Source organism: Lethenteron reissneri, chromosome 71 (assembly GCF_015708825.2).
Source record: "Lethenteron reissneri isolate LAM-NWPU_2019-01 chromosome 71, ASM1570882v1, whole genome shotgun sequence".
In the NCBI taxonomy this organism is placed as follows: Eukaryota; Metazoa; Chordata; class Hyperoartia; order Petromyzontiformes; family Petromyzontidae; genus Lethenteron; species Lethenteron reissneri.
In genome coordinates, this window is record NC_083849.1 from 1,154,158 (window position 1) to 1,169,546 (window position 15,389).

A 15,389-nucleotide genomic window follows, 5' to 3' on the forward strand; every position below is an offset into this window, starting at 1 on the left:
GAGACGTACTAACAATGGAGTTTTGTGCCCCGACCTCGCCATATACAACAGCAGCAGTAGGTTGTTGTGTTACGATGTTCAAACAGCCACATTAGAAACCATTTGCAAGGAATCAAATTACTGCACTAACCGCACACGGTTATAATTTGTTTTTTACCCTTCTATCTGGCAAGAAAACTGAAACCTTTTTACAAGGAGTCATGTTTGCATAGACCACAATACCTGCAGTCATAATACAAACAAAAGACACAACTCTGATAATGTGCACTGTCCTTGAAGTTGATTGGTCCACACCCGAGACAGCTTTCCTTAGAGCTTAGTCTCACATGGGTTGGACCAGATGACGCCGACTCTTCCGTTCGCTCGCTCAGCGTCTCGCGTGTCATCCGATTCTGGTCCGCGTTACGAGAAGAAAACAAATTGTCGTTCGCCAGAATACATTTACCGCGTCGCAGGAGAACGGACTGCAACTTCTGCTCTGGGCTCATGTCTGTGTGTGTAAGCGCGTGTGTGTAAGCGCGGCAGTCGCCCTCCAACAACAACAGAGGGCGGAGGCACGACGCTCACAACAACGAGTGGAGCGCCGGGTGGCTAAAGCACAGCAAGTTGGTACAGTAGGGGGCACAGGTGGTGCATCAGCCAGTCATCTCGGTCAGTCGACTCGTGGCACCTGGGTCTGCCCCGTGACCTCCTGCCAGCGGGCGTTCGACACTTCACGTGGCCTCAAGGTGCACTTGTCCTGGCACAAGCGTCGTGGTGACGTCACCACCACTTAGTGGCGAATGGCGGTTGTTGTTGTTGTTGTAGGCGCGTGTTTGTGGGAGAGTGGTGGCGAAGTGGTTAGCGCTACGAACCCGAGTTCGAGTCCCGCTCACGACCACCACCAACACCACCGGTGACGATTATCTGAAGCGGTCCTGGGCCTCCCCCTAGGTCGACTCGGCCTCAAATGAGTTACGTGGTGCTGTGTGTGTAGTAAACATCGCCACTGGGGGAGACAAAGGCGGCCGGGCGTGGTGCTGGTGGCCACCCACCCCCTCGTGTGCCACAGTGCCAGTAGCCTTCATAGGTGCTGCTACTCGCTAACAGCACTTGCCCCAACAGTCTGTTAGAGGCTACACGGGGGATCTTTGTCTTTGTTTGTTTGTGAGTGTGTGTGTCGTGTTCGTGGTGCTGGTCATACACAACACGGGCCAGGCGGCGTGACGACTGACACGTGACGAGCGGCACGTGCTACGCGTCAGTCACGTGACGGCTGACACGGCGTGACGTGGACCGACACGTGCGTCAGTCACGTGACGACTGACACGTGACGAGTGACACGTGCTACGCGTCAGTCACGTGACGGCTGACACGGCGTGACGTGGACCGACACGTGCGTCAGTCACGTGACGACTGACACGTGACGAGTGACACGTGCTACGCGTCAGTCACGTGACTGCTGACACGGCGTGACGTGGACCGACACGTGCGTCAGTCACGTGACGACTGACGCGACTTTGGGTCAGAGTCGCATCCTTGGCTTTTGTCCAGTGTTCGTTTGGCTTCATCGGTACATTTTGCATACGATTTGCATATTTAATAACAACAACAACAAGGGTGCAGCCCCTGCAATTGCGAGCTCAAGCCACTGCTGTTGGAAGAGAACCCGCCTTCCCCCCCTCCCTCCACCCACTTCTAGAGTGTGTTTAAGGCCTACTCTTCCACGCCTTGGAAGAGGTGGCGATGACCCACACTTGACATGCCCGGTCGTACACTAACGGTGGACTTACCCAGTTACATCTTCTTGGTTCTTTCGGTAAAGTCACGTAGAAGAGAAATAATAAAATAATAAAAATAAAACATAAAATAATTCTCACGACGTTTCGGCCACAACGCAAGCAGCCGTCCTCAGGTGAAGAACAGGGCTGTCGAGAAGACAGCGTCTGAATGAAACACCCCAGGCTTGGAGCGTCTATTTAAGCTGCTGGGTTGGAGTATACCCAGTCATACTGAAATAGAAATGTGTTTTGTTTACAATGTAAGGAGACCCCACTAAACTATTTAGTTCACAAAAGCGACCCTGGCTATATCGTAAATCATAGCTCAGATATTGAATGCTAAACTATCAACTTTTTTACACCATTGGTACCTCATTTGCCAGTAAAAAATATGATAATTGGTTTTTTTAACCCTTTCATCTGGTCCAACCCATGTGAGAATAGGCTCTAAGGAAAGCTGTCTCGGGTGTGAACCAATCAACTTCAAGAACAATGCATAGATTATCAGAGTTATGTTTTTTTTTTTAATTATGACTGCAGGTATTGTGGTCTATGCAAACATGACTGCTCGTAAAAAAGGTGTCAGTTTTGTTGCCAGATGAAAGGGTAAAAAAAACAATTATATTATTTTTTATTTTATTTTACTAGGTAAGGCCCCACTGAGTTGCCGTGCAGATCTTTATCAGAATTGACCCCGCATGATAGCTGAACTAAATGGCTTATCATCACCATCACCACGTGGAAATGTACAGCAGCAACCAAACACTCTAAACGTGTGGTGACGTTGATTTTAAATGCGGAGGGGGAAAACCAGAGGAGCTATGGGGAGAGAGACACGCAAACTCTAAATATACAGCAGGCGTCAGGGTTGGGATCGAACCCAGGACCTCCTGTGTACCAGATAGAGTAGTTCACATCTCCTAGCCACCGTCATGATTGAGAGAGAGAGACGCAAACTCTAAATATACAGCAGGCATCAGGGTTGGGATTGAACCCACGACCTCCTGTATACCAGGTAAAGTAGTTAACATCTCATAGCCACCGTGATGATTGAGAGAGAGAGAGACGCAAATTCCAAATATACAGCCGGCATCAGGGTCGGGATTGAACACAGGACCTCCTGTATACCAGGTAAAGTAGTTAACATCTCATAGCCACCGTGATGATTGAGAGAGAGACACGCAAACTCCAAATATTCAGCAGCAGGCGTCAGGGTTGGGATTGAACCCACGACCTCCTGTGTTCCAGTGAGGCCTCAAACCCGGTAAAATAAAAAAACACAGTTGATAGGTTTTTGTTTATAGTTTTCAGATGTTCAAATACCAAATAGACACGAGGCCATCATCACGCCTGCATTGACGACGCATTCATTGGCGAAATATTCAAAAGAGGCACGTTCCAATAACACTGGTCAACACACTTTTTCTGGCATAAGGTATTCCAACGGTCTTAAGGTAATTTTGGGGTGCTGATTCCAAATCTGGTATCAGTTTTTGTCTATCACATCAGGTTTTTGAGATATCAAATATTGCATTTTCAATAAAAACTGCGGAAGAAAAATATTAAATAAATGTGGATATCGACATAAAATGATATTCTAAACACACTATCCTAAAAATACAGCACCATATTTAACACTGAAGCAGTCACTGACTCGCAACAACTTGCAATCATAAGTGACAGAGTTAATTTCGGGTAAAATCAATGAAAATGGGGTATGCCGATAGCATAAAATGAGATGTGATGGAGCAAATCTGAGATCAGATTTGGAATCTGCGCCCTGAAATTAGTCTAGAACAGCCGCAAAAGTCCAGGCCAGAAAAACATGTTTTTGTTGTTGTTGACCAGTGTTATTGACGCACGCATTGTTCTTGTGGACGGATTGGCCTACATTCGCTGGTACGGCGATTGGACCCGGTGAAGAATACTGAAACACTGTTTTTTCCTTGCGAATGAATACGCATTATACTGATGACGTAGTAACCCCGAGTTCGGGAGTACGTAAAATTCAGGGGAAATAAAAATGCACTGGCTCCAACATCTATTACCAGTGATTTAAAGCTTTCGTGACTGCAGGGAATAATAATTTTGGTTCTTTCGGTAAAGTCACGTAGAAGGGAAACGATAAAATAATAAAAATAGAAAACGATCAAATAATAAAAATATAAAATAATAAAATAATTTAAATATAAAACGATAAAATAAGAAAAATATAAAACAATAAAATTCTCACGACGTTTCGACTGCAACACAAGCAATCGTCATCAGGTGACACCTGATGTTTTATATTTTTCTTATTTTATTGTTTCCCTTCTACGTGACTTTACCGAAAGAACCAAGAATATGTATCTACTACCAGTGTTTGTTCAAGCTCCTTACGTTACGACAGGGTGCTTCAACATTTTTTATTTTTAACACTTGAAAATTTGCAATAATATCACGAGAAATGTCCCCCTGGGCTCTGTAGACCACCTGGAGTAGATTCCAAGCGTAGCGTTGACAATGATTGTGAACAAGTGGGAGACTATGCGTAGGTAGAAAATAAAATAAATCATGACGTTTCGGGTGCAACACATGCATCCGTCATCCCAACCGATGACGGACACTTGTGTAAAATTTAAAAAATCTAGCAGCCTCCTACCCTTGATATTGAGCTGATCTGGCCCATGTCTTCCAATCACTCCAGACCAGGTGCCAGCATCATGACCAACTCGGGCATTGAAGTCACCCAACAAGATGACTCTGTCCCGAACGGCCACTTTAGCCAGCACCTGTGACAGGTCAAAGAAGACATTCGACTCATCGGCCTTGCCTGCATCCCTCCACGGATGTTCGTCTTCGGTGGGGGCATAGGTAACAACGACCACCACTCCTCGCCTCTGGTTGATGGGAAGGCGAGCCCAAAGTAGCCTGGGGCTTACAGCTTTCCACACCTCACCACCACGCTCCCACGCCCCCTTCATTATTTTATTCAAAAGAGCCACACCCTGTTGTTTGGCAGTCTCCTGCCCCGAGTAGAGGACTGTCCACCCCTCATGACGGCAGGAGCCAGAGCCGGTCCACCGGACCTCCTGAACACCACAGAGATCCAGGCGGTACCGGTCCAGCTCCCGACAGAGGAGTGGCAGCCTCTCCTCCAGGAGACGTCATAGACGCCTATCCCCCCAGGGCCTCCGGCACAAGCTTAATCAATGTTTTACCTCGTAGTATAGTCATAGTTAAAGTTAAAGGTGGAGGGGTTACCAGCCCCTCGCACCCATCCAGAGCCCCCATTTGGCCGCTGTTGTGGTTACAAACGCCATGAAGGGAAAGGCCAATCGGAATTGGCCCTCCCCCCACAGCACTACCCACCACAAAGTTGTACCACTCATAACCCTTGTAAAGCACCTTCGATAACGGTGCTACTCTGTGTGGAGAGTTCATTAATTCCCTTTCATGGGGGGAGGGGGGGGGAGTCGTAGGCCTTGGGTGGTATTTACTTAACTCATAATATAATTAGTTCATAAACAGTCGTCATCCGGGTAGAGAGTACTTAACATCTTTCGTGAAGATTAATTGCCGGAATAAATAGTTCTGGTGGAGGGTATTAGTATGACTCTCCACCAGAGAGACTTAATAGTCATTAATTTATAGGCTCCAGCTCAGCTGTTACTGACGCGGTTATCGGGCTTGATCCCCTGAATGTGAAATTGTAGCCGCTGTTGTTGTTGTTATTGCTCTGCATTGACCATCAGCAGCCATGCGAAAGAAGACGAAGAGATATGAATGAATTGTCAGTTGTCATGGTGGCGAATGCCAATACTCTCCATCAGTTAATACTCTCCAACAGTATTGCAAGTTTATAAATATTACTTTATATGACTAAAGCAGCAGCGACATGAACTCTGGTGGAGAGTATTTAACACGGGGGGGGGGGGGGGGATTATAATTCCTATAAGGCAGTAGAAACCCCTGGGTGGAGAGTAGTTAGTCGCTCCCCTCAAGCTGGAGGAGAGTAGATTTTGATTTAAAGTTTTCCTGGCTGCAGGGATTCATATTCTTTGTTCTTTCAGTAAAGTCATCACGTAGAAGGGAAATAATAAAATAATAAAAATATAAACCAATAAAATAATAAAATAAAAAACAAGAAAATAGTAGAAATATAAAACAATAAAATAATAAAAATTTAAACAATAAAAATTCTCACGACGTATCAACTGCAATACAAGCAATCATCATCGGGTGTGAAATCCACAGCAAGAAAATTTGAAAAAAGTAAAAAAAGAATTCTTGCTGTGGATTTCACACCTGACGATGATTGCTTGTGTTGCGGTCGAAACGTCGTGAAAATTTTTATTGTTTGATATTTTTATCATTTTATTGTTTCCCTTCTACGTGATGACTTTACCGAAAGAACCAAGAAGCCGGAGGAGAGTAGTTAAGGGATACATCAACTCTCCCCCACGCGCCCCTCTTCCCAAAGTGAAACTTCCCCCCAGGAATTCCAAAGAGAAGCTAATAATTTTAGCAGCATTTACAACAAAAACAACACGCCACGAACAGCAGCTGTGTGTCAAAGGGATCACTTCACCCCAAGGATGGTTGTTCCCGCTGTGAGTCTAACAAACACGACCAATAGTATCCATACTAGAGGAGGTTTTGTAAATGTTGTAGTGGGTTTAACTCACCATCAACACACAACCGGTTAGTGCTGAACAAGTAACGGATTGGACACGTTGTGTGTTTACGTGACACAAATCTCCTTAACTAATCGGCCGTGTTGGGTGGTGGTGGTGGCGGGGTTTAACGACACGTTTATATTTACGGTGATCTGACCCCAACAATAAAAAAAAATCTAGATTTGAAGCTTTCGTGACTGCAAGGATTCATATTCTTAGGTTTTTTCGGTAAAGTCACGTAGGTAAAAAAATAAAAATAATAAAAGTAAAATAAAAATAAAATAAAAATCACGACGTTTCGGAGGCAACACAAGCTTCCGTATTAATTTTAATTTTTTACCTATGTGACTTTACCGAAAAAACCTAAGAAAATAAAAAAATCTCCGTTGTCGATTGTTCCCCGCCGTGTTTTGCTCACCGACCTCGCATTTCGTCTACTTGCGTGAGCCCAACTTTGTTTTCCTTCTACAAATGTGCACAACGGTGAGAGGAGTCCTCGTTCAAAGCGATTGCGGTGGTGGTGGTAGCAGTAAGTCACAGATGGTGGTGGTAGTTAGCAGTAGCAGTAAGTCACAAATGGTAGTTAGCAGTAGCAGTAAGTCACAAATGGTAGTTAGCAGTAGCAGTAAGTCACAAATGGTAGTTAGCAGTAGCAGTAAGTCACAGATGGTAGTTAGCAGTAGCAGTAAGTCACAAATGGTAGTTAGCAGTAGCAGTAAGTCACAAATGGTAGTTAGCAGTAGCAGTAAGTCACAAATGGTGGTGGTAGTCAGCAGTAGCGATAAGTCACAAATGGTGGTGGTAGTCAGCAGTAGCGATAAGTCACAAATGGTGGTGGTAGTCAGCAGTAGCGATAAGCCACAAATGGTGGTGGTAGTCAGCAGTAGCGATAAGTCACAAATGGTGGTGGTAGTCAGCAGTAGTGATAAGTCACAAATGGTGGTGGTAGTTAGCAGTAGTGATAAGTCACAAATGGTGGTGGTAGTCAGCAGTAGCGATAAGTCACAAATGGTGGTGGTAGTTAGCAGTAGTGATAAGTCACAAATGGTGGTGGTAGTCAGCAGTAGTGATAAGTCACAAATGGTGGTGGTAGTCAGCAGTAGCGATAAGTCACAAATGGTGGTGGTAGTCAGCAGTAGTGATAAGTCACAAATGGTGGTGGTAGTCAGCAGTAGCGATAAGCCACAAATGGTGGTGGTAGTTAGCAGTAGTGATAAGTCACAAATGGTGGTGGTAGTCAGCAGTAGTGATAAGTCACAAATGGTGGTGGTAGTTAGCAGTGGCAGTAAGACAGCTTCGCGTCCTGAAAATCGGCGCGTTAGGCGATAAAAATTAACCCGTAAAAACAAAGTTTTTCACTATAAATCCTTTATATGCGTGGCGGCCAGAGTCCTCTCGTCCTCTGGCTTGAGATGGCTGCCACCTATGGGTCAGATGATTGCCTGCCACCATTAAGCAATTGGTAATTAAATATTTTTAAAAAATCCTAGAAAGTGTAAAATAAAGTGTCACACACAACGAGTCTGTGTGCAAAATGTCAGCTCGATTGGATTACGGGAAGTGTGTTAAAAAACGACCGAAAGATTTGCACGGTCGTAAGCGCGCAAGCAAGTGAACTTAATGTAAAGGATTTTTTTAAAAATTGCGCGCAAACCTGCAAACCGGTTTCCCTCATACATGCCGTAGCAACAACAAAGTTTGATGTTGCAGTACGACTGCTACTACTACTACTGCGCACACCACGCAGGGAGACCGCGGGGACTAACAACTTTAGGGTGCGCCGCGGCCACGTTACCGTAACGCTGCGTCGCTGAGACTCGCTGAGACTCGCTCAGCCGTGCGTCTCAAGAGAGTAGTTCGTTGCCGGACGCTCAGAAACCGCGTCGTAACAGCGGGCGCGTTCGTTGCACGTTATAACAGGCGGAGGGCGTTCTGTGTTATAACAGGCGTTCTGTGTTATAACAGGCAGAGGATGTTCTGTGTTATAACAGGTGGGGGGCGTTCTGTGTTATAAGAGGCATTCCGTGTTATAACAAGCGTTCTGTGTTATAACAGGCGTTCTGTGTTATAACAGGCGTCCTGTGTTATGAGGCGTTCTGTGTTATAACCGACGGGGGGGGGGGGGGGTTCTGTGTTATAACGGTGCGGGGGACGTCCTATGTTATAACAGATGGAGGGCGTTGTGTTATAACAGGTGGGAGGAGTTCTATGTTATAACAGGCGTTCTGTGTTATAACAGGCGGAGGGCGTTCTGTGTTATAACAGACGGGGGGCATTCTGTGTTATAACAGGCGTTCTGTGTTATGAGGCGTTCTGTGTTATAACAGACGGGAGGCGTCCTGTGTTATAACGGTGCGGGCAATCCGCGGTGTGTGAACAGTAACAGTTCAAACATCCCCCCAACCGAAGCGTTCCCCCCCCCCCGTACCCCCCCCCCACCTCCCCATGAAATCGTTGCACTGGCTGGTTGGGCGGGCGGGCGGGTGGTGAGGGTCGTTTGCGAATGTGAAAACGGTTAGAAACGTCGTGACGAAACAAACCCCCTCATGTACGAAGGCTTAAACAACTTAAAGCTGAACCCGGGCACGGCGCTTGCGCGCGCCCATCTCACGATTGAAACACGCAGACGAACGACGAACGATCCGCCGCGAGTAGCTCGCAAAACCCGAAGTCCAGTACCGCTTGACAGAGGTCGCAAACGGGTTTTGATTCCTTACCCGTACCCGGCCGCACCAGGGTCGCAAACGGGTACCCGATACCCGTACCCTACCCGATACCCGGCTACCCGTACCCGGCCGGGTATCGGATAGGGTACGGGTACGGGTACCTGATTGCGACCTCTGGGATGAAGCCATGTTGCAGGCGCGGGTGGGTTGATTCTAGGAACTTGAATTGTGAGAAGAGACAAGACGTTGGGACATGAGTGACAAACGGTGACTCACCAGTGACTCACACGGCCTACCCGTACCCGGCCGCACCAGGGTCGCAATCGGGTACCCGTACCCGTAACCCTACCCGATACCCGGCTACCCGTATCCGGCCGGGTATTGGGTATGGTACGGGTACCCGATTGCGACCTCTGGGATGAAGCCACGTTTCAGGCGCGGGTGGGTTGAATCTAGGAACTTGAATTGTGAGAAGAGACAAGACGTTGGGAAATGAGTGACAAACGGTGACTCACCAGTGACTCACGGCCTACCCGTACCCGTACCCGGCTGCACCAGAGTCGCAAACGGGTACCCGTACCCAGCCGGGTACGGGTAGCCGGGTATCGGGTAGGGTACGGGTATCGGGTACCCGGTTGCGACCTCTGCCGCTCGACGACAAGGGGGGCTGGGGGGGGGGGCGGTGAGGAGGGTTACGAGGGCGGCATGTTTAGGTCGAGGTACACCGATTGTTGTCTTGCACATGACGACGTTGACCAATTTCTCTTGTAGCCCCGCCCACCACCCCAACACGTTCCATTCCCTGGTTACCACATTCAGATAAGCCCCTCCCCCCTTAACTTGTATTTAAGGGCTGGTCTTTTGGAATTTTTGTCACTTGATGAAGTAATTTTAGCTGCGACGGTCCCACCTGATGACGGAGACTTGTGTTGCCTCCGAAACGTCGTGATTTATTATTTTATTTCCATCATTACTTTTATTAACTTTTTATTAAATTTTTTACCTACGTGACTTTACCGGAAAAAAAACCTAAGAGTGTGTACCCACGAACCACGCGTCCACGATGGCGCGAGCCGTTATCAGTAACCAGAGCCCCCCCCCCCGCCACCACACCACCACCAGAGGTCGCAAACGGGTTTTGATTCCTTACCCGTACCCGTACCCGGCCGCACCAGGGTCGCAAAGCGGTACCCGTACCCGGCCGCACCAGGGTCGCAAAGCGGTACCCGTACCCGGCCGGGTACGGGTAGCCGGGTATCGGGAGGGTACGGGTATCGGGTATCAGGTACCCGGTTGCGACCTCTGCCGCTCAACGACAAGGGGGGCGGAGAAGGGTTATGAGGGCGGCATGTACCCATGACCCACACGTCCGTACGCTGATGATGGCGCGAGCCGTTATCAGTAACCAGAGCTGCCTCCCCCCCGCCACCACACCACCAACCCCCGCCAGGACTAATAGCCCCCCTCTCTCTCTCTCTCTCGACCGCTCGTTATCTCCCAGACGGAAGCCGATGGTCTTGTCGGAGGTTCTCCGGTTACCGAGGGCGGTCGAAGTGACGCACGAGGGCGCGCGTGTCTGCGCGCGTGTCTGCGTGTGCGTGTGGGACCCCTCCATCAATCCACAAGCTCAGCGGGACGATCGTCTCATGGCGCAGCCTCCCCAAAGCGCTTACCGTGGCGCCCATGAGCAGTTTGGCCGCTGCTATAAATGTCCACGCGATGGCGACGATGATGACGACGATGATGATGATGATGACGATGATGACGACGATGATGATGACGATGATGACGATGATGATGACGATGACGATGATGATGACGATGATGACGATGATGATGATGATGACGATGATGATGATGACGATGATGATGACGATGATGACGATGGCGACGATGATGATGACGACGATGATGACGATGATGACGATGACGATGATGATGACGATGATGATGACGACGATTATGACGATGATGACGATGATGACGATGACGATGATGACGATGACGACGATGATGACGATGATGACGATGATGACGATGATGATGACGATGATGACGACGATGATGATGATGATGACGATGATGATGACGATAAGCCACTTTGCCGAGCTATCAGGCAGCTTATGAAAAAATAGCTACACAGCCCAGTGGGGCCTTAGCTGGAACATAAAATAGGTACATCTTAGTTTCGTCTGTGGATCTCGGTGTATCTCTGTGGGGTTTCTATTCATACCCTTAGGTTTTTTTCGGTAAAGTCACGTGGGTAAAAAATGAAATTAAAATTAATAAAAAAATAAAATAATAAAAATCACGACGTTTCGGAGGCAACACAATGACGGAGACTTGTGTTGCCTCCGAAACGTCGTGATTTTTATTATTTTATTTTATTAATTTTAATATCATTTTTTTACCTACGTGACTTTACCGAAAAAACTAAGAGTATACATCTTAGTTTAGTCTGTGGATCTCGGTGTATCTCTGTGGGGTTTCTATTCATCTCTGTGTATCTCTATGGCTTTCTCTATGTGTCCCTATGCGTTTAGAGCATAGATGGGGAACATCCAGAAATCATTTAGTCTGGCCCTGCCAAGGCAACTGCAGACGGGACTCGAAATTCAATAAATCTAGGAGCAAACCTGGAAAAGCAGTTGCGAGTAGCAGCAACATCATCATCATCAACACCAGCTAACATCATCACACGCCTCGCCAGAGAGAAGCAGTTCCAGCCCATCGCGTTAGGGGCGAGTTAATGAAACGTTTGACCAAATATAACAGGCAAATTTTAAGTTGATAATTGTGTACGGCCCGCGAATGATGTTATAAATATCCCCACCCCTAGTTTATAGTATTTGGCTGCTGATATACATTTCCACATTACGATGGAGATAAGTCTTCTTTTTGGTTCTTTCGGTAAAGTCACGTAGAAGGGAAGTAATAAAAATAATAAAAATAAAACATAATAAAATTATTCTCACGACGTTTCGGCCACAACGCAAGCAGCCGTCCTCAGGTGAAAACCAGGTCTGTCGAGGCGACAGCGTCTTCGACAGACCTGGTTGTCGCCTCGACAGACCTGTTCTTCACCTGAGGACGGCCGTTTGCGTTGTGGCCGAAACGTCGTGAGAATTATTTTATTATGTTTTATTTTTATTATTTTATTATTTCCCTTCTACGTGACTTTACCGAAAGAACCAAGAAGATGAATCCCTGCAGTCACGAAAGCTTTAAATCGAAATTTAACCGCCACTACGGAGTGGGATTCCACAAAACTTTAAGAACCTTCAACAAGCTCCGTGATAAGAACGCTCAGCTAATCGAGTCTCTCACCTTTCTGAAGAGATGCCGCGACTCTAAGGTAATCTCCAAGCCTGGGGTGTGTCATTCAGACTCTGTCTTCTCGACGGACCTGTTCTTCACCTGAGGACGGCTGCTTGCGTTGTGGCCGAAACGTCGTGAGAATTATTTTATTGTGTTTTATTTTTATTATTTTATTATTTCCCTTCTACGTGACTTTACCGAAAGAACCAAGAAGATGAATCCCTGCAGTCACGAAAGCTTTAAATGGAAATAAGTCACTTGATTGAGCTGCGATCATTTGCGACGTCGCTTCTTCAAACAGAGCTACAGAGCTACAGGGCGGTTTAAAGTTGCGGGTGGTGACGGCCAACTCGGAAGAGTAGGCCCAATACGCGCCCACGCTGGCGGTGCTACGAGAGAATCGCCGGCGGTCGGCATCGGCATCGGCGTGCCCGCCAAGGACGTCTCGATGTAAAGCTTTCGTGACTGCAGGGATTCATCTTCTTGGTTCTTTCGGTAAAGTCGTCACGTAGAAGGGAAGTAATAAAATAATAAAAATAATAAAAATAAAACATAATAAAATAATTCTCGCGACGTTTCGGCCACAACGCAAGCAGCCGTCATCAGGTGAAGACCAGGTCTGTCGGGGAGACAGCATCTGAATGAAACACCAACACGCTTGGAGCGTATATTTAAGCTGCTGGGTTGGAAGGGGGGAAGAGCGCCTTGACAAAATAATTTGCATATCAAGAGGAATTTAGCATATTTATGGGAAATGCAGATATGGGATTAGTCACTACTTGTGAAATGCGTAGGAGGTGGGCGGGGGTTTTATTTTATTATGTTTTATTTTTATTATTTTATTACTTCCCTTCTACGTGGTGACTTTACCGAAAGAACCAAGAAGATGAATCCCTGCAGTCACGAAAGCTTTAAATCGAGAATAATTTTATTATTTATTATGTTTTATTTTTATTATTTTATTATTTCCCTTCTACGTGACTTTACCGAAAGATAGTGACCTCTCGTCAAATCGCATTCGAATACAAACGTCCATTTAAAAAAAGCTACGACCATAACGATAATAGCAAACAAAATCGATACGTACTTGCGTACGTGCGTGCGTGCGTGCGTGTATAAAAAATAAGTTTAAAAAAAGGAACTTTAAAAAAATTATTCAGATCCTAGCGGACGGAGGGCGTTTGTAGGTGCAAGGCGGTGAGCGGGGGAGGGGGGTCTGGTGACATTCATTGAGATTGGTGAGCCAAAGCGAGACCTACATTAACCCTCTCATAGAGTTCATTTGACTTTCATAGAGACCTCTACATTAACCCTCTCATAAAGTTCATTTGACTTTCATAGAGACCCCTCCATTAATCCTCTCATAAAGTTCATTTGACTTTCATAGAGACCTCTACATTAACCCTCTCATAGAGTTCAGTTGACTTTCATAGAGACCCGCTTTCCACAACGACCTTTTTCCGTCGCTCACCGCTGGGTGAACTATCTTGCTAAGGCGATGAAAGGAGCGGCGACGCAAGTAACAGCCAGAGGTCATCAGCGGTCGCAGGCATCATCGACCCCCTGAACCTCGATGACCCCTTGACCTTTTATCTCTTAACCCCCATCTCCCCTCCCACTCCCCCGACCGATGGCTGACCAATCGCTCGCTCGATCACTCGCTCGTTCGCTATCTCCCTCTCTGCTGTCTCTCTCCCCCATCTCTCTCTTTTTTATTTTTTATTTACGATCAGTGGAAACAAGAAGATGCCCGGTGTATTCGGCACTTTGCTTCGTTCATCATTTCTCGATCCCTCCGTCTCTCCCCGTCTCTCTCCCCGTCTCTCCCCGTCTCTCTCCCCCCTCTCCGTCTGTTTCTCTCTCTAGTGTCTCCCTTGTGTCTCTGTCTCTCTCCCATCCCTCCGTCTCTCTCCCATCTCTCTCAGTCTGTCCCCACCCCGTCTCTCCCCACTCTGTCTCTCTCTCTCTTCTGTCTCCCCCGTCTCTCTCCCATCCCTCCATCTCTCCCCGTCTCTCTCCCATCTCCCTCCGTCTCTCCCCCTCCTTTCCGTCTGTGTCTCTCTCTCTACTGTCTCCCTTGTGTCTCTGTCTCTCTCCCATCCCTCCATCTCTCCCCGTCTCTCTCCCCCCTCTCCATCGCTCTCCCCACCCGTCTCTCCCCTCTCCCCACCCCGTCTCCCCGTCTCTCTCCCATCTCTCTCCGTCTCTCCCCACCCCGTAGCTCTCCCCACCCTGTCTCTCCATCTCGCCCCCACGTCCCTCAGCCTTCGACTCTCTTCACCCACCCCTCCACCCACCCACCCACCCCTCCACTCATCCACCCAACCCTCCACCCACCCCTCTCTCCACCGCGCTCACTCGGGCCGCTCCAGCCTCTCGCGCACGTCGGCGGGCAGCGCGTCGTACAACTCCTGCTCCACCACCAGGCCCGCCCGCCGCAGCGACGTGCACTCCCGCAGCTCGGCGGGCAACGCCTCCAGCGGGTTGCCCCGCAGCTCAAGGGTCGCGAGCGCCACCAGCGACGCCACCTTGGGCGACAGCGCCGTCAGCGCGTTGCCGCCCAGCCTCAGCGTCTTGAGCTTGCGGCAGAAGAACAGCTCCTCCGGCAGGGACTCCACCTTGTTGCCGGCGAGCGACAGGAAGAGCAGGCTCTGCAGGACGCCCACCTCGGGCGGCACGAAGCGGATCTCGTTGTGCGCCAGGTCGAGGTGGCGGAGCTTGTTGCAGAGGAAGAGGTGCGAGGGGAGCACGCTGATGCGGTTGCGCGTCAGGTAGAGGCGCTCGAGGTGGCCTAGGCGCTTGATGTGCTCCGGGATGGTGGCGATGTGGTTGTGCCACAGCTTGAGCGTCGTCAGCTTGTGCAGGTGCTGGAAGCTGAGGATCTCCTCGATGGAGCGCAGGCTGTTGTCACGCAGGTCCAGGTCCTAGGGGGGGTGAGGGGGGTGAGGGGGGGTGAGGGGGGTGAGGGGGGTGAGGGGGGGGGGGGG

At 48.4% G+C, this 15,389-nt stretch overlaps 1 protein-coding gene across 1 annotated transcript in view; it reads right to left on the reverse strand.

Moving 5' to 3' along the window:
• Positions 1 to 12,253: 12,253 nt before the first annotated feature.
• Positions 12,254 to 15,389, reverse strand: part of LOC133361182 (volume-regulated anion channel subunit LRRC8C-like) — a 6,031-nt gene continuing 2,895 nt past the window's right edge. Inside the window, exon 2 of the mRNA XM_061580065.1 lies at positions 12,254 to 15,326. Coding sequence (XP_061436049.1) covers positions 14,757 to 15,326 — 570 coding nt within the window. The 3' untranslated portion in view covers positions 12,254 to 14,756. The remainder of the gene's footprint in view (positions 15,327 to 15,389) is intronic.